Below are 19,983 nucleotides of genomic sequence, written 5' to 3' on the forward strand. Positions count from 1 at the left end.
ATAATGATAACTTATCGCCCATTGAAATTAGTTTCAATAGAATCTGTATTGTTTTATTACATAAGATGTTTTGTGTAATCCTGATTGTTTCTATTTCTTACATTCAAAATGTTGGCCAGAACAAACTCTCTCTCAGTCTATCAGGCTGAAAGTTGAGACATCATTCTTCACATGCAATACTGAAATTGTTTACCGAAACTGATTCAGCTTTAAATAAGTTACACAACTGACTTCATCAAACAACTAATATTTTATTAGTAATTAAACTACTACATCTGTCTATTGCATAAAGAGATCTGTGTTCATTTACCTACTGGTAGTGCAAATACCAATTACAGAATGGTGATGCACCAATTGCACCATTATAATTACATTATATATTTTATTGTACAAGGTCAAGATAAACTGTGTATTGGTACTGAAATAAACTGAACTGAATATGAAACTTTTGTTAATTAGACTCCACCATTCAAGTACCAAACAACATATTGCTTGAAAAATATCATTATTATATATTTAAAGTAATTTTAGTGCATAACAAAGCTGACGCCATTATTTGCTGTTATCATGTAAACCTAGCCCTACTTTCACTCTGTTAACTTTTTCTTAGACTTTCCAGGCAATTTCAGTGGTATCAAATGAATGAAATCGGGACTTTAAGAACTACCTCAGCCCAAATTAATATGGCATAATGCATTGAGTCTTCTGAGTTTAGGATGTTCATAAAGGCAATTACATGTGACAATTGATTCGATCCACCTCAGAGTTTTACATTTCATATTTACTAGCACTCTTCCTACATGACCAGGATATTAACACAGGTAATGTCACTGGTGGATTTAATAAAATAAAGTCAAACAATTAATGTATAAGACCAATCGCCTTTATCAGTGATGTCAGACAATATCTCCCTCCCCTCTATCTGTTTTCCTATCATATATACCTCTTAGTGTGGAGCTCTAACTTATTGGTGAGTGGAGTGGTATCACAGTTAATACAGGGTGGTACTGGTAGTTAACACTGAAATACCACTCCAGACACAGCACGAGAGGCATATCACGGCAGTCTATTAAACTTTAATATCATATCATTAAATATTTATCTTATTTCCACTTGTAATCACGATGGAGTGATCTGAGAGGCAAAAGCCCACTAAGATATCAGGTGTAAGGTTATGTTTCATACAATTTGAACACAAAATTTACCAGTGGTATTTTCCACATGATGACTTAATTGTTATATATCTTGAAAGTATAGAAATTAAGGGAACACATGATATTGAGTAATTACCACATCTGGGTCACATTTGTGCATCAATAACTAATTTCACAAAATCTATTACTGGCCAAATCCTCTGATGGTTATGATCTTACGAGATAACTGAAACATTAAATTAAATTGAATTCAACTGCAACTTCTTCCTTAAACATGAAGTCTATCTAATTTTCATTTGTGAATTACAAGCTGTCGAGTACAAGATTTCTCCACGTACATCGATCTTGGGCAAGATCAGCCGCGATCAGTTTTATGCTTTTCCCAGTGCAAAACTAAACAGGGTATGTCACCCTTACAACTTGCCAGACCTGGTCAAAACAATTCTGATGACACTCATCATTACACAAATAAAAAGAAAGAAAGAACATTTACCTAAGACTGCCCTTCCAATCTCACAACGGTAATTGGAAAATTTTCTGTGCTGCATCCTTAAATTGTAATGTAACTAACTTCTTAAACCGGACTGTTGATTAGGACAACATTCTAATTTTAATTTTTGGGATAATATTTCTTTCCGTGTTTCATAACACATCCATGCACTCACTTCCTGTCATGGGAAGGAAAACGGCACATACAATATTACCATGCCACCAATTATTTTACAGTCAAACTATGTAATTGCCTCCAAAATACTCTACAGAAAAAAATGAATATAATCACTGTTATGAACTACAGATACTTCCCCATTAAGATCAGCACCTCTTTAACTTTGTTTTTATCCAAAAAAAAAAAAAAAAAACTAATATGATACCAGCTAAAGATGAGGATGAAAGAAAAAAGACCAGTTATTGCAAATATTTATATCAGAGTGCCTAAAACTTGGCATTTCAGAGATGAAAATGGACCTTTTAAATTAATCCTAAAAATAAGTGATGTAAGCACACATAGGGGTCTAAATGTATAACCCCCCCTTCCCCCCCAAAAAAAATTTTTATTACTAGCATTAAGTGTGCAACAAAAAAGTTTTGAATAATAAACTTTTTTTTATCCAACTTATGCCCAATAATTGCTTGTTGTAACAGCAAGACAGTTTGCAATGAAAACTACAGAACTATAAACAAATACACTTGACATCTGAATTAGGCACCAAATCTTCTAAACATCAACACTGACTGAAAACATGCACACAGAGATTAACTTTGATGCTATGTGATGAATATTAACATACATAACAATGCCTGACATTGGCATACTTCTTTGACTCTGGCCTGAATGATAAAATTGGACAAAATAATCACAGCTTAATATTTTGACACTTGGAAAAAAAGTTTTATAAGCAAACATATCAAATAAGTTTTTTTTTTTTTTTTTTACTGTGGGGAGGAAAACATAGAACGGAGAAAGACATGCATAGAACAGAGAGAGAGAGAGAGAGAGAGAGAGAGAGAGAGAGAGAGAGAGAGAGAGAATATTCCCAGACTATTGCTCTACGTAGATTGATTCAAATTCTCGGGAACTCCCGCTGAATGCAATCAGTTTAATTGAATGACATGCCTCCTCAAGCAGCTAGGGGAATGATAAACTTTAGTGCGAGTTTTGGTCGCACTCAAAAGGAAGTGAAAAGGCATCCAGAAGACTATAGTGCATGCAAAAGTTATTCACCCCTTAGATGCTCAAAGAGGCATGTCAGTCTGCCACATGCTTGTATTCTGCCAGAATCCTTCCCCCCCCCCCCTTCCTGGAGTCGGAGTGAACAACTTAAAATGATATTTTCATTGGGAATGAACTGAGAGAGAGAGAGAGAGAGAGAGAGAGAGAGGGAGAGAGAGAGAGGTGAATAAAACAGAGTGCAGTCCTAATTCAAGGAGTGTTTGTCCTGTGAAGAACTGGTCAACATGTCACTCTTCATTCAGAGTCACATCAGGAGGCTCACCATGTGTGTCATGGGGATATATAGCACACTTAATCAGTACAAACACACTTGAAACCAAGCTTTATTTTATACATACCCCTTCCCCTCCTCTCCTCCCCCATGAACAGGTCTCACCAAAATATTTCAAAACTGATACTCAAAAACATGATAGATTTTGTTCTATGGAGATGACACGCACTAATCATACCATGAAGCATAACCTCTTCAGTAAATAAAACATAACTGATACAAAAAGACATGAAAAAAAATTAGTTGGTGGATCAAGTCATGAGAATGTCATAAATGTGAAAGTTTGGGTTACACAACTTATTAACATTCAGGGTCTCCCACAATGACAGGACTGTTAACTCTACGCACTAAGGATACTCAAGGTCTTGCACTGCTTTTTAAAGGAGCTAAAAATCTGTTCACTACTTTTTTTTTGGCTTTATTGACAACTTCCCTTTGAAAGATAAGATATGTATGTTCCTCTTTCAAAGTCAACAAGGATGACATTTCATATATTTTTTGACTTGCCCAATCTGACAAATCATCTAAAATACAACACAGCCATAACCATACAATTACAATTACTTACCAAACTGTCAAACTTGGAAATGTTCACTAGGCTGGAAAAGTGCTAGCCTATGCAGCAGTCACATTGAAGGAGACACGGAAAGAGATAAATAGAATTAGGTGCCCGCCTGACCAATCTGGAATTTCCTCCCAATCTGTAAATTTCCATAGACTCACTTTTCTGGTCACACTGGGTCCAGATAAATGGTTTTAGATCAGGAAAGACGAGAAATGAGATCGGTTGTCTCATTGCTTTCACCCTCTACTGCAGTAACAAGCTACTATCGACTGGGAATATCTGTCCCTGCTACAAGATACAGAGTACCAGAAGTCTATGTTGTTCCCCCTCTTATAATACTAGGACTCCTTCAACCCCCAGAACTTTGTACCCCAATAAACCAGAGATCAGGTAAACAGTGTGTACACTCACCCCAGTCATAATGAGGGTTATACTTGTATTCTGGTTCCTCCATCATGATGACTGTAACGCTTTGGCCTGTTCTACCAGAGGATGGGAAGTTACTGTCACTGTTATAGTAGGGCATGTAGACATAACATTCACATACAACCAAGAGCTAGATCACTGTGTGTGTGTTTGCTGTGTCTCTAGTGAGCAATAAGAGGCCATCATGTCAACGACATATATGTATCTGAACTGTCAATCATTCTTCAAAGTGCCCCTCCCCCCTCCGAAAGTTTTATCACCCTGGCCTGGAATCCTGTGAGGAACTGTACTCCTTTGTGCCCTGCCACTTGACCGCATTGTGTGTATCAATAATTCTCCTAATTTTATCAAGATATGAGTCCCTTCTATTTACTGATAACCCTACTGCTACTGCTGCTGATGCTTACCGCACAATTGACAATGATAAGGATTTGAATGGGAAGGAACGTCCTTTATTTGTGTTACTCATCATCATGATTCTTCCAAGATGCATGTGACAACAAATTCTTCTCTGTCAAAACGACTTCAAAGAGGAGAGTGAAAACAACTTGACTGTATATCTCTTTTACTAGCAGATACAAAGCATAAAGATCCCTGAACAAATCCTGACATGTTTTCAATTATGATGTCTAAGTTGTTGAGAGCAATTTCATAATCCTTCCCAATAAGCTGAAGAATCATATTGAGTTTGTACTAAAAGTAAGACCTTTTTGTAGCTTCAATAATTTTCAAGAGGGAAGCAGAACAGCACAGAACAACAGAAAAACAGTCAGTTCTTATGTTTTCTCATTCTGATACAAAACATACAAAACAGATCTGTGCTGTGACAAAACATAACAAAGACTGGCAAAAACACAAATTGTTTTTATAACACAGTGCATTGAAAAAAAATGTAATATTTCTGATACTAACCCTTAAAAATTATCATTATAATAAAAATAATAACAATTAAAGAAACCTAGTCCCATATCTTCACCTCTCTTAAACTGTTTCTATTCCTTTTACAAATTTTATGACAAAAACAGCTTAGAAGGATGGTTTCAAGTCAAACATAACAAAATGATGCTCATTATTTGTAATTAAGACTGCCTGTCAAGGTTTATTTGCTATTTCCACATACATCATCAGATAAGTACCATCCAGCATGAAAATATGGTTAAACATTAATCCAACTTTCCTTAGCTTGCCAAGTTAGCAGCTTGTGTCAGAATTGGGGGGTTGAAACAGCAAAATCTAAAATCTATGGATTCCAACAGATTCTTATTAATGAGTACTTCTGTACCCTCCACCAGATTTGTTTTATTTGACATTCACAGACATTTCTCTGACATTTCAGAAAAAGAAAAGAACCCCCTTTTGAAATTGCTGGCTAAGGGCCTGCTCTTTCAATACCATATAAAATGCATCCACCTTGATTGGTGATACCATTGTTTGTGTCCCCTACAGTAAGGAACCAGAAAGGAACCCGATTGGAACCAATTTGGAGCCTGATTGGAGCCACTGTATAAACTGAGGTAACAACCCAGGAGCAGAAAAGTTAGAAAAGCTTACAAAAGAAGCTGCACATCATCCATCAGGTCTGCTCAGCCTCAAGCAGAGCTTAATTGGTCATGGTTGTCAACTGCTTACGAGACAACTTTATCGAACTAGTCATTTGTGACACACAGGAGCTGGAGGGCAAGTTCTCAACAAGTGGTAATGAGGGCTTCTGTGGTATTGAACATGACACTGAACATTAGAAAAAGTCACAGGGTTTAAATAAATTGAAATCTTTATTTTCAATTTGTTTTTTAATCTAAGATTTTATAAATGGTTTTTGTTTGTTTTCTTATAATTAAATCATCTTTTTTGTAACTCTATTACTTAAAGAAACTTGTGAAAATGCTTTTTTGTTAGGAATAACTGTTTTTTTTTTTTAAATAAACTAATGTATTATGTTTTTTCACTCATTATATTGCTTCACCTAGTGAGACACATTTTGTACAAAAACTGTGCTAAAGGATTAACAAACACATAATATCTTTAGCCCAAACAAAATAAACAAGAAAGTGTATAAACTGCAACAAACAGGAGGAACAGAGCATAAACAACCTCACAGGAATCCCTCAAATGACACCAAAAACATCCCATTATGGACAGTGTTTACAGTCTAGCTGGTCCCAGGACCACAGGCCTACAGCCATCAAAAATGCTTCAAAATTTTGAAGACTTGTAGAGCTAGCCATCAGGTTCTCGATCTGGGCACTGTTATGCAGTGACAATTTCAAGCACATGCAATGGAACAAGGGGAAAAAAGATAAGAAACAGCACGAAAAAAATGACATGAGACAGAAAGTGCACTTGTAGACACCAAAGAATTAAACTGGCGACACACTCTCGTCCATACCCAGCACAAATGTGGCTTTTAAACAGGGCCAATAACAGAAAAGTTTCTGCTTCTTTCCATTTCCTTGTCTCTTCAGAGAGGGAAACAATTAGCTTTGCTGACACAACCTCTCTGTTGTGTTTTTCACCATGACAATTGGAAAACTTAGTCATACTTGAATGCACCAATAACTTGGTCTCCCTCGATGGTAAGCCACTTTTCCAATCTGGAGAAACGCACCCAAGAAATGTCAGATATGCTCCTGTAATTTTGTCATCGAGCAGAGTGGCAGTCTGCTCTGAACCTACAGACTTAGTAATTCTGTAAGGTTTTATACCAAGACACTTTACTTATTATTAAGAGGGCTCCTTTTTATCAAATGAACCTGAAAGTAGTTAGCAATTTGTACATGATGAAATGGTATTGTTTCTCTTCTGTCTATGACTTATCCTCAGAATTTATTTTTAATTTTTTTTTTGTTCTCTGTTTTGGGCAGTTTTGACAAAAAAATTTTTATTAAATAAAATTTATACTAAAGTTTGTTTTTTTTCTCAATTTCAGCTTAACCTCCTTTCTAAATCTTCCTTTCTTTCTTTCTTACACCCAGACAAACATACAAACAGGTATTATGATTTTGTGAAATTCTAAAACAACCCAGAGCCACACAAGTTGAAAAAAGTTGTCAATGTAACAACAGACAAGAGACAAAACATTGGCAGAGAACGCGAGCAGACAAACAAGCCCGACACTGGTGTCATAAGAGCATGGGGAGACTTGGATATGATATGACAAGCTGGCGATCAAAACAAAAGTGAAATTTATGTAGCTCTAACACGATAGCAATTACAACACCGCACAGTCGTGGAAACAGGATCCAAGTCTCTTCACAGAGTCATGCACAGAAGTCGTCCATTCCCTGGGACTCCATGACTTGAAATGAGCCCCATATTACTTCACTACCTCCTGCAAAGCAGCAGGCAAAAATCTCTTGTAGAGAAATTAATTAATCTCAAACCCCCGCCAAATTCTAAGCTAATTGCTTTCTCAGTCTGCTTTTCTCTCTCTCTCCATCACTATCTCCCACTTGGTTGACATTTTGATGGGATCAGGTAGCTGTCATCAGGAGAGCAAGGCAATGACGTTGGTAAAGAAGAGAAAAGATTTCAATTATTCCCTGGCTCCAAGAACAATCAAAAGATGCTGCTTTGCATGACCTTGTGTAATGTTGTGCTGGTTGCCATGGAAACAAATATGGCTACCAGTAAACAAATCGAAGCTTGATTCTGCTTCTGGGTCATGAGTAGTGACAACCAGCGCAAATGATTAATTGCAGATTTCTTTCAAATTGAAACAAACTTCTGAGTGCCAATTTCCTAAGCAAATAAAGTTTTTTTTTTCTTTCTCAACTCTGGACAGCTGCCAAAATATGTCTAAATTGATATTTAAAAGTTTTCACTGAAAATTCTAAAATAAACGTTTCAGTTTAAATTCTATAAACATGTGACTAACTACTACTCCGGGTAAATCATCCAAAACAAGACAAATGGTATACCACATGTCAAACCACAGACATTTGTATCAATTTGCAACATTTTTAAACAAAAAATAAGGGTTGGTTTTAATATCTTAATGAGATTTTTTTACGTAAATACTAATGGTTTAATGGTATTTGTAACTGTATAAGAAATACTAAAATTAAAAAGACAATATATTTCATTCCTACAAAACCAAAACCATTAAACTGGAAGACTTTCTTTCTCTCTCTTTTTTTTTTTTTAATTTCCTTTCTTTTATCATAATTTCATTGCTATTACTTTGAATAACAATTTGATTAAGCTCATCAACACTGAGATTATCCTTTGAAGTGATGAAAAAAGTTGTCACAAAAAAATTACACAGCTTTAAAAAATTGGAAAAAAAATGTCTTTTTTTTTTTAAACCACAACATTACATAGTCTGAAATAAAATGCATGCCCATATAAATCCTCATTATATATGTTAAAAATCAGCTATTGAGGGAAACTTTTAAATCCACATATTTATTTCCTACCTTCATACATCTGAGGCGAGCCCAGGGGTGCTGGGGGCGGAGCAAGGGGCTGGGTTCCGGGTCTGGGGTCATAATACCCATAAGCTGATCCATGGTATGATGGGTAGTACGGAGAATGGCTACTGGCGGAGGAATAAGGACTCCCCCCTGAGGAATCGTAAACCTCTGACATTGGCTCCGTCTTGAAACCATGAGTGGAATAAGGAGCATCGTAGAGCTGAATATACCTCTGCATCGGAGTTGTTTTGTTTTTTTCCTTCACTTTTTTTGGCAGTTATAACAAAAGATTCTTTTTTTTTTTCATTTAACCAAATAGCCTGGTGTTGACAGATCTCGGCAGTCAATTGCTTTGGCAAATGGCAGTTCTGAAACCCTCTCACTGAAAGAACTCTGCCATATTATCACCACCTTGGAGTGTTAATTACATTCCTAATTTTTTGGTGGGATCATTTCCTTTTCAGAGAGGAAATAGGCTACAGTGATTTTCTTTATCACCTCACAAAAAGGCAACGTAGTTTCTTTGAGCAAGTTCCAGAAGTCAAACAACAAATCAGCAAGTCTGTCCTGCTTTTAGGCAATTCATCTGCCAAATTAAGTCCTCAAAGGTGTGTTACATCAATTCACTATATAACCATGTATTTTACCATATATTTTTCAGTGCAGAATCATATGTAATAGATGTTTGTGTGTCCTCTCTAATGTCAGTAAGCTAAAAAAAAACAATGAAACAAACCAACAATCATTGAGTAATTTCAAACTTCCTAGCTGTCAGGCGTAATAAGTTCTGCTATTAGGAAGTCAACTCCATAAAAGTGAAACTTCACTGCTACTGTCTTTGCCAACCAAAACCAGGAACTAGGAAGAAAAAAACCCAGAAGAATCTGTCACGCTTCACTCCCTGTTGTGACCACTTTACAGTTATGACAGCCAACAACAACAATGCAGTGACTGAAACAATCACGTGAATGCCATTAATTTGTCAAATTTCGTTAAAAGCAGCAATATTGTCAATCTTCCTACAATCAAAAGTCCACTTCTTGTCCAGCCAGCTGACCACACTCAAAGTATCTAGAGTAAAACAAATACAACACTTCCAACACCTGTTGCTTTTGCCTTCTAACTGAATCCTAGAATTCGAATGCTCTGATCCAACAGGTATAAAATAATCAGCTCTAGTACAGTTTCTACTAAAATGAAATTGGTCAACAAAAACCAATGACATAAGTGTTCTTTCATTTGACCAGATTAACAGAAGGGAAACAAGTAGCTCTGGTTTTAGAGTTTCACCTGTTCCGCTGACCAATATATCTGTCAACTGGTTAGCTAACAAATGTCACAGTATCTGTGTATGCTGTAACCAAACGATCCCTCTCAGGTATGCAACAACCAGCAACTTTCTCTCTCTGAACAGTTTTACCACCTGTGTTGCCACCAAACTACTTTCCCAACTGGAAGCATCTTATGGGTCTCTCCCTCTTTTAAGTAATCCGGCGTGCTGTCACAGAACACAGTCCTTTAACTAAGCATTGTGCTAACTGGTCGTAATCACTGGCTGATTTATAACAGACTGTCACCACCACTTACATCAGTGTCCCTGCAGTAAAGGTCTGCTCTCTCAGTGCTCCCATAAAAAAAACTCCCTCCAATCACTCTGTCACACACCAGAACTCTGTAAATCAGAATCCCTACATCACGTGACTTGTGAGTAAAAGAACTCAAGCTCAAACCCAAGCAGGAGTATGTTACTATTTTTTTTTGAGGACTGGGAGTTGCAAAGATTTGACCTGTCTGCCTGGGATGTAACCTGTCCATGACTTGACGATTAATTCCTCATTACCTTACAATGGTTTTTTTCACTGTTGCTAACCAGGTTCCCCATTCAAGACAACGCACCAACATTATTTTTCTCAAGTAGGAGGAGAAATTGGGCATGAAACTAGCTATTGTTTATACAAGGTGCCACAAGGCCTGATAGGGGGCATTAGTATTACAGATTAGTCTTATATCAAATTAAAAGGGGGGAGGGGGGGAGGGGGCAGGAGCTAAGACAAGGATTAATGATGGTCTCCTGAAAACAGATTGGATTAATTAAAAATCAAGTACAGGTGAGTGAGGATTTGAAGCTTTGTTGTATCATATGTCATTTCAGATGTGTGTTCACAAAAAAATAACTGCTGTAAAAAAAAAAAGAGAGAGAGAGAGAATGAGAGAGAGTGGGAAGGAGGAAATTGAAAATGGAAGTTCAAACATGTGAGATTTTATAGCTGTCCAGGTTGAAAAGGCTCTGCCCATGGTTCAATGCTTGTTTCAAACACTGTTTACACAGTCATACAATACTGAAAATACAGGGAATGGTTGTATATTACAACCCACTAAACAGTACCAATCTAAGGACCTCCAGGAATCTGTATATATAGGCTGGACTTAAAAGTTACTCCAGACTTGTAACATTTCTATATTTTTCAGGTGGCATTTACATCACTTGGCCAGGTTGACCATATTAACAGAGGTCAAGAGATCAGCTAAGGTCATACCAGGTCAAAGTAGAGGTCAAAGGTCAGGCCAGGTCAAGAGGGGGCAAAAGATTTCTTTCTTTTTTTTATTTATTTTTTATTTTTATTTATTTATTTATTTATTTTTTGTAAAACTTCAGAATAAGTTTTCTTCCCTAAAAGTCATTTTTGACAATCATCTTTCAAAAAATAAAAAATCATAAATCTTAAATGTATCATGTTTCTTAAAAAAGACAAAACTGAAAACATAATTGCTTCATGTAATGTTTTGCAGAAAACTATTCTTTTTGGTAGTATAAAGCTGCTCAGCATGTTTTGCTGTGCATACATTTATTAAAACAAAAACAAAAAAAAACTTTTCAAAGCATTCAATATTTAATTTAGCAGAGAGGGTATGGACTGAAAGTATAAATATGCCCATTTATAAATTTATAGATTATACATACCAATTTAATGTTTACTTTAACTCCTATGAAGAATTCCACTGAAAAATACATTTTCTTGAGTAACAATTTAGGTATATAATATATGGGTAAGGCAATGTTAACAAAAAAAGACTTAAAAACAGCAGCCCCATTTTTCTGCACTTAATATCTTCTCCAGGGGCATGTTTATCATTCCTCTAAAAAACACAGGTTGTTTACACTGTCACCATGGAAACCCAAGAAAGTGTTTGCATTTTAAATGTGTGAAAAGTCACATAAAAGTTAATGATCCTATTTGTCAGTTTTTGTTTTGTAAATCTCCTGACACATGAGAGATGAAAATCACTGAAGTTCCAGATGATATATTTCCATAAACACAAAGTGAGTTTTGATACGGTTGACCTCCGATGCAGTTAAGTCACAGCTTCAGCTTGTTTGACATTTCTGTCAGCTTATGATGTCGCCATTTTTTATGTTATATTACTGGCAAAAATGTGCAAGGTGTGGTCTGCGCCAGAAAAGGAGTCTATACATCTAGTTTACATCTATCGTACAGTCTCCCTTCAAAGTACCTTACAACCCCCTGTAACACATATGCAAAATTATCTTATTCAAGAGTGGTAAATTTTAAGAAAAGTATACAGCCATTCTCAGCAATTTGACTTATTTTTCAGGTATATATATATATATATATATATATATATATATATATATATATGATAACATGACTATTACACAACACATCCACATATTTTGTTACATAAAATGCTGGCAATCAGTTTTTTTTTCTTCAGGAGACAACATTTAAATATATATATATAAATATTTTATTCAGAACAGAAGGGGTGGGATGGGGGGGGGGGGGAGAAACAGCCTTACCTATGACAGTATACAGTACCATTCAAAATTTGGCACGGGTAAAGAGAACCAAATGCTGTGCACTAGAAGTACCGTGTACCCCGCGACCTCCCGTGAACCATCGAGTTCCAGACTGGTCCGCCCAGTTTTCTGGTTCCGTGTCGTACATGTGCAAGCAATACAGGTCTTCTATTACTAAAACAATAGCCTGCCGTGGGGTCCCCGACTTGTGAAAGACATCCTAATGGCAGTAGAGGAATTACAAAAGCCTAATGGGAAATCTTACTTTCAAGTTCAATTACTAACTGACGGACTCTGGGTACTGTCCAGGTTTTTTTCCCTTAGGATCTGTTTTCTTTGCATTAAAACTAAATATTCTAAAAAAATTAAATTCACATACAAGTTACTTCCATTTTCAAAATAATTTCTATCAATATTAGGAAATTTCACATTCTGTTGCCATTTCTTTTTCATTTTCTTCAACAATTTCTAAATCCAATAAACCTCAATGCTTAAATCAACAAATAATATTAATTAATTATATTCATCAGCATTTCACCCATTAGTTATGTGGCATTTTCAGCATTCAGTGTAGTCTAGACAATATAAATATTCTCTTTGTATTTTCCTTAATTGTTTTTCTATCCTTGGATGAAATCGTAATGATAAAAGATGTAAACCAGGACTGCTAAGTCACCCCTATCAGGACACTGCCGCCCAATAATTGGTTTCAAATGAACAATACAAACAATGGTTACGACATTTTGATGGTTATTGACTTTAAAATGTTTCAACCTTAGCATGTATGACTTTGACTGGAATTGGAATAATGTCTGGTTTGTGAGGGCCTTTATGTTAAGCTGAACTATCACTAAAAACAATGGAATTCATTCTAGTCTAGTGTGTACTGGGTGGGACTAGGTGGGGGGGGGGGAGGAAAGGATTTGAGACAGTCCACATATTTCATTGAGTCAGGCATACTCTTTAATTTTTTCTTAATATATTTCACCACAAGTAATACTATTGTGTATTTTCTGTTCATTAGGCCATAAGGCTGACCAATCACTACAAACAATGAAATCCAGTCTGGTATCTGTAAGGATTCTGGAAGGGGGGGGGTATACATGTTGTTACAACAAAACATTTCCTCAGCAGCATTTCATCTAACCTACGGTATGTAACACCCCATTTCCATAGATTAGATCGACCTACCTTAGATCGACCTAACTCCCTGGGGGTTCACGCTAAATAGCTGTCAGCCGGGCGGACACGAAAGTTAATTACCCCCTTAAAGCTTGTAGTAGGCGGGACAGACATTTAAGTTGGATTATCTGAAAGTAATCTAGTGAGACTCCCCGCGGGGATAGATCGATCTAAAATCTATGGGAATAGAGCCTAAGTCTCCCCCTCTCACATTCTCATACCCTCCCTCCCTTGCTCTTCTCTCTCTCTCTCTCTCTCTCTCTCTCTCTCTCTCTGCCTTATAAACAAAATAATTGTGAACTTTGATTCTTCGAGTCTCAGATTTGTGATTGCGATCACTGAATAAAGGCTTTATGATTTCATAGTGTAATTGTAATAAAAAGTTGTTTCCTGTCTAAGCTTCATAAACACACACTGTACCATTGGCTGGTATGGCAGTGACCCACTGTAGAGGGTGGGGAATACCCTCCCCCCTTCCCAATCCACCATAACCCAAGATTAAAACAGCCTTATCAATAGTCACCAATGTTAAAACAACTCAATCACAAAAAAATTGGAATCAATCAGTCTTTGACCAATATTACTGTGAGGCTAATGCTATGTTTTCACAAATCACAGATTTTGGGAGGGTATATCACAAGTCTTGTTGATAAATTTACACCAATGAGGTGGTTCAGTGAAATTCCTAAATATTGTTTTACAACAGATTTTGGACTCTAAAAATGCATCATGCTCTCAAAAACTTGACCTTGTAGTTGTACTATATATTTTTTATCTTAGATTTGAGTGGTTTACTCATTTGATACCGTTTAATTAATCTTTTTTTGTTAATTTACCCTTGTAAAGTCTATTGCACATTTTAAATAGATTTTAGACTTAAATAAATGTATTACTTAAATAAAGCAGATCACGAGAAATGCACCAGGTATTCCTTAGTGCCCTCACTGTGGACATAAACAAACATTTGCCAAGAGGACACAGAATTGCACACACACAACACACACACAAAAAAAAAATTTTTTAAAAACTTTGTTCCAATACCCATCAATACATCAGCTCCAACTAGCATTACAAACATAACATGAAAGCAAGCAACTTTTTTGTAAAAATTCTGAAAATAATTTCATTTGACTTGACAGATTTTCAAAACATTTTTTACCAACAAATTAATCTGACTAAGCAAACTCATCTTTTTTTTTTTTTTTTTTTTTTGGCAAAAAGAAAAAAAATGTTACTGTGAACCATGGATGCATGCTGTTATGCTTTCAATCAACTCACAATGGTGAAAATAACAAGCATGCTCTGTGTGAAGACAAATGGGTCACTATTTTGTTTAATGAAACCATAAAACTGACTGCTACATGAAGTCTAATGTAAACCTTCACTCTCAACCTGCTGTACATTAGTCTTCCTTAAAGAGCAGAGCAATTCACAGAGACATGTACACAGACTGGGTAGGACATTAAACAATGAGCTTACTGCGACCTAGAACTGTTCAACTGTTCGTCCAATGGGGACCATTTGGTCTGCATGACACTGGCCTAGAAGTTTGTTGTTAAACTCATGTTTATAAAATCAACTGAAAGCTTAATTAATGGGGATTACCTGAAAAAGGCTAAGATTGGGTTCCCATACTTAGATCGATCCATCTGGATTGACCTAACTCCCTAGGGATTCATGCTAAATTGCTATCAGCTCAAGAGGCTTCAATGTCTGTCATGCCTACCGAATCAGCTAGATAATTACCCCCTAACAGCTTTACTAAGCATGACAGACATTAAAGCTGGTTACCTTGATAGCAATTTAGTGAGACTCCCCAGGGACATAGATCGATCCACATATCTGTGGGAATGGTCCCTAAAACAAGGCTGCCAGTGCTGCAAGACTAGAAAACATGCAAAATTCCATTAAGGTAGAAATTATTTTTCAATAATAAAGGTGAAGCTCATGTACATCAAATTAAAGAATACATAAGTGACATGCAAGAGTCCATTGATCTCTGTGGGTTGGGCTGTGAGTGTGCTCACTGATTGCTGTAGAGAAGTACACGGCTGCTACCTGTGAAATGTGCTGCAGGCCAAACAAAACAAATTACCATCTGACTGTTTCCAGTCAAATATTACAAGCATTGCCTACTACCTTCTTCCTGGGTCACAAAAATATTTTAATAGATATTCACAGATATCCACAAGCTGTACATAAAACCAGCTGTGCACTTTTCTATACTGTACTTTACTAGCTGTGCACTTTTCTGTACTGCACATAATACTACTAGTAGCTGTGCACATTTTTGTACTGTACTCTTGAAGATGTTCATTTTTCTGTACTGTACTTTACTTTACTGGCTGTGCTTTTCTGTACAACATGTGTCCTTAGAGAATTCTTGTACAACCCTGACATCATCACTGTCCTTGTTTGTCCTTTGTAATTCTACGTTTTAACACTGTATTCACAGGCATTTTAGAAATTTTTTCCAATTTATTTGAACTGAGAAAATTTCAGTCATCTCTCATCTTTAAGAGGCTCCGTGTTGTTCTTGAATTTTGAAGTTTTTCGCCTTCTTTACAACTACTACACTTTATGTGCTTTAAATATATGACACTTATCTAATATATTACTCTAACTACCCAGTTGTTTTATTTTAATACAATAAATACCAGCTAGCCTATCCCTCTCAAGCGAAAACATATTTATTCAGACAAAACTACTTGCACCAATTCAATATAATTAGTGAATGCATTATTGTGCTTTTCTAACAACTTATAAAAGCAGGCTAATTGAAGCCGACATTATTGCTTGTGTACCCTGCCTAAGGAAAAAAAACTCAACCAGGATCTGGAGCACATGATCAGTTTGGAAGGCAAAACAAATAACTTCTTCCTGGATGCAGGGAAAGGGGGGCACCATGTGCCTGGATCTGCACTGTTACTCAGCTGCCAGAACTTCCTGAAACCTGCTACTCCAGGGCAGTTTACACTGGCAAAACTTGCCACAACATGCGCAACCCAGGTTCAAATGATCTAGCAACATATGAACATGTGTTTCAGTTTGCTGCCGATGCTTTGTGAACTTGGCTGCATTTTCAGTCCAACATAGCAGGCAGGTTTACACTGAGCAGTTGCACACTGATTTCACAATGTGCAACAAGCATTTCGCCTTCATAAGAAAAGAGAACAGTTGGACTGCATTACATCATGCAGATTATGTTGCAACAAAAAGATACAGTTCTACTTTAGCTGCACGTGTAAATAACACTGCACCCAGAATATAGACTTGTAGTTGCATACCAGAAACGACCTTGACTTAACTCACTTTTGCTTACTGTAAATGTGTTTCAAAATACTATTGGCAGGAATGTAGAAATGTACACTAAATTGTTGGATTATGCAATCATACAAATCGTTAAATTCGAATAAGAATAAACATTAGTAAACATTACTACTACTACTACTACTACTACTACTACTACTACTACTACTACTACTACTACTACTACTACTACTACTACTACTACTACTACTACTACTACAGGGTCGGATTTACTAGTAGGCCATCTTCTGGGTCTTCCAGAAGATGCTCAGATTTTCTAGTTGACATTGAGGAGTACCTAGTTTTTTTCTGTCGGAAGACGGTCCAAAATGGAGGATGGATCAACGAAGATAATTTGGAAGACTGTCAGAATATAACTGTCAGAATATAACCCCTGTACTACTACTACTACTACTATTACTACTGAACTACTACTACTACTACTACTACTACTACTACTACTGGAAGCCAAAACGTGATAAGGCATTAAGCTATTATTCCATCAGATGAGGGAGCGTATATGGCGTATATGGCTAGACTAGTTACCAGTCACAACAGGACTAAAAATGCACCTCAACTTTGTCCTTCAAAGTTCATGTAAACACACCTGAAGTGGAGTAAGGGCAATGTGGTTGTCATTAATTCCTTAATCCACAGTGGGAGATTAACACCCTCAGATTACATAACCTTAATTACCATATTACTCACACTAAATGAGGGCAGGCTGTGTTTAGTCTATCTTACCTATTTGCTATGGTCTAAAATTGGATATAAAATGTATTAATAGTGTAACTGACAGAAATATTTGTAACCAGAAAGTTCAACACAAAGAGATTACTGTGGTAATATTTTATTTGATATCATAAGTGGCACATTCAGTGTAATAAACTTTCATGCAAATGGTGATCAAGAAATTCTAAGAAACCACACTGATACAAATGCTGGTAAATCTCTGTCTGAACATGAAATGATTAGAATTATCTATAGTCCTGGGAAATTCCCTTTGTGGAAGGGATAATATAATCTATTACATCATACAATGCCTGACTTAGGCTTCATTCACATGCAATGTCTATTTTCTAAATTCTATTTTCTATTTGCGGTATGTCTTATGATCACGGTCTGTGGCCTGAATATCCCGCCGCGTAATTACTGGCAGCGCGAGCCAGTTACTATAAGTTACTATAAGTAACTGGCTCGAGCTGCCAGTAATTACGCGGCGGGATATTCAGGGCACAGACCGTGATCATAAGATAGCGCAAATAGAAAATAGAAATTAGAAAATAGACATTGCATGTGAACTAAGCCTAACATATACTGAAGGCAGTGGGGGGTGGTGGGGGGGTGGAGAGAGGAGATACAGATACAAAAAGGAGAGGTAATATTCTGCATCCACCAGTGATAATATAAAATAACTTCAAACCTCTCACACATTAATTCACAACAAAGTGCTACATCTTACTATTGTATCAACTATAGCACATGGGTGTCTCCATATGAAAGTTCTCAAGAACCTTGACTGGAACAATCTACACTGTGTTTTTGAAATACAGGTGTCTCAATGGAGGGGGATACACCTGGAGTAAGTGGCAGAAAGCCTTTTTTAATAACCTCTCTCTGCTGGCTGCAAATGCTAAATTTTCTTCACATACACAGGTGGCTTTTGTTTTTTTGAAAGGGTGCATATAATAAGTCATTGATGGCACTAGTAATGAAGCAGTTTATGGCTATCCTGTGTGCCAAAATAGTCCTACCATCTCAAAATGAACTACCACTTAATCGTATGGCAGTGTTTTTGAACAGTGTGTGTTTAAGTATAGATAGTAGTCTTTCTCTATATTTGGTACCTGTAGCAGTTATCTGACAGCTGCTATTACCCAATACTAGTAACACTTTATGCACATCAAATAAAAAATTCTTCATCAATTTTTATATACAGCATTTTTAACTTCAAGTATATACAAAATCGAAACATTTCTTCTTCTTCTTAGGAGGGAGGTAATTTACACTTTGAAAACATCTATGTGGAACTCTTGCACTACTCAAAAACAATCTAATGTCTAATAATACTGATGATTCATGGTCATCTCTTATGGTCTATGTTTTCATAATAATCTACGTTTTCCTTATAGATAAGGATATATACTACGAGAATGATAAAGAATATTATCTACTATAAGATATCCAGGCCAGCTTATTATTAATTGCATGGGATGCTTAACTTGCTAGATTACCTATTGCTGGAGGGCTCAAAATGAAAGGGAATTCCCACAGGACATCGATCAGCTGTTGGGCAAAGTGCGGAATCTATTTCGTCCGCTTCCACTGTCTGAACGTGTTTACTAATTTTGGTTATTTGGCAAGATTGCTTTCGATTCCACCCTACCTTCATTTTCGGAATCGTCACTCATCTTGTTGTGCGTTTGATCTAGCGTTAGTTGGAGTATCTGTCAGACCAGGGGATTCCTGGGGTCAAATTTCACCAACAATTTTACTAGTTGGACTTCTACCTTTGCTTAGATGGGGGCGGATGTGGATGACGTCACGTGACCTGGGTCATGTGATAACAACTTCCGTTTCTTCGGTCAACCACGTTTATCATTGTGTTTGTTGTGATCATTTTTATGAATGAAAAAATTAATTGCCTTCTTTCTATGGATCTTTTGTCTGTTTAACCGTAAATTGATCATTAATAGAATATATTTTAAAGACAAATATTGTGAGCAACTTTAATGAGCTTCACTTACATTGCATAGATTAACGTGTTATAATATTAACGTTAATGTTACCCCTCTAACGTCAACTTCTTGGCTCTATTCTGTTGATTATCATTTACAACTGCCTTGATTTATTTTATCGGTAAGGTCTGTATCAATACAGAATTAATGGTTATATCTTTATTGAAATCATAAAAAAAACATAATGTTTCCAAATTAACGTCACTCACCCCTGAGGCTTACCCCCACCCCTTACAATAATATTTAATTTTCCGAGGTCACCGAAATGCTACAGTAGTTATGTGCATTTTCTTGGCGCACAGTTTTGAAAACATTTTATACCCATTTACTCAAGCTGCGGATTTGAGATTATCAAGACAAAACCAATAACGTTA

General features: G+C 36.4%; 1 protein-coding gene across 5 annotated transcripts in view; it reads right to left on the reverse strand.

Annotated features, from left to right (window-relative positions):
• Positions 1 to 19,434, reverse strand: part of LOC106170072 (hepatocyte nuclear factor 4-gamma) — a 42,444-nt gene extending 23,010 nt beyond the window's left edge. Inside the window, exon 1 of one of the 5 annotated variants that reach the window (XM_013549803.3) lies at positions 19,258 to 19,434. In XM_013549803.3, coding sequence (XP_013405257.2) covers positions 19,258 to 19,282 — 25 coding nt within the window. In that variant the 5' untranslated portion in view covers positions 19,283 to 19,434. Of the gene's footprint in view, positions 1 to 3,725; positions 3,987 to 4,133; positions 4,367 to 8,563; positions 10,263 to 19,257 lie in introns of those variants that run through there. The other 4 variants (XM_013549798.3, XM_013549799.3, XM_013549800.3 and 1 more) reach the window with 4 other exon arrangements.
• Positions 19,435 to 19,983: the final 549 nt, after the last annotated feature.

This window comes from Lingula anatina, chromosome 4 (assembly GCF_051362555.1).
Source record: "Lingula anatina isolate TDL-2025a chromosome 4, LinAna3.0, whole genome shotgun sequence".
Classification (NCBI taxonomy): Eukaryota; Metazoa; Brachiopoda; class Lingulata; order Lingulida; family Lingulidae; genus Lingula; species Lingula anatina.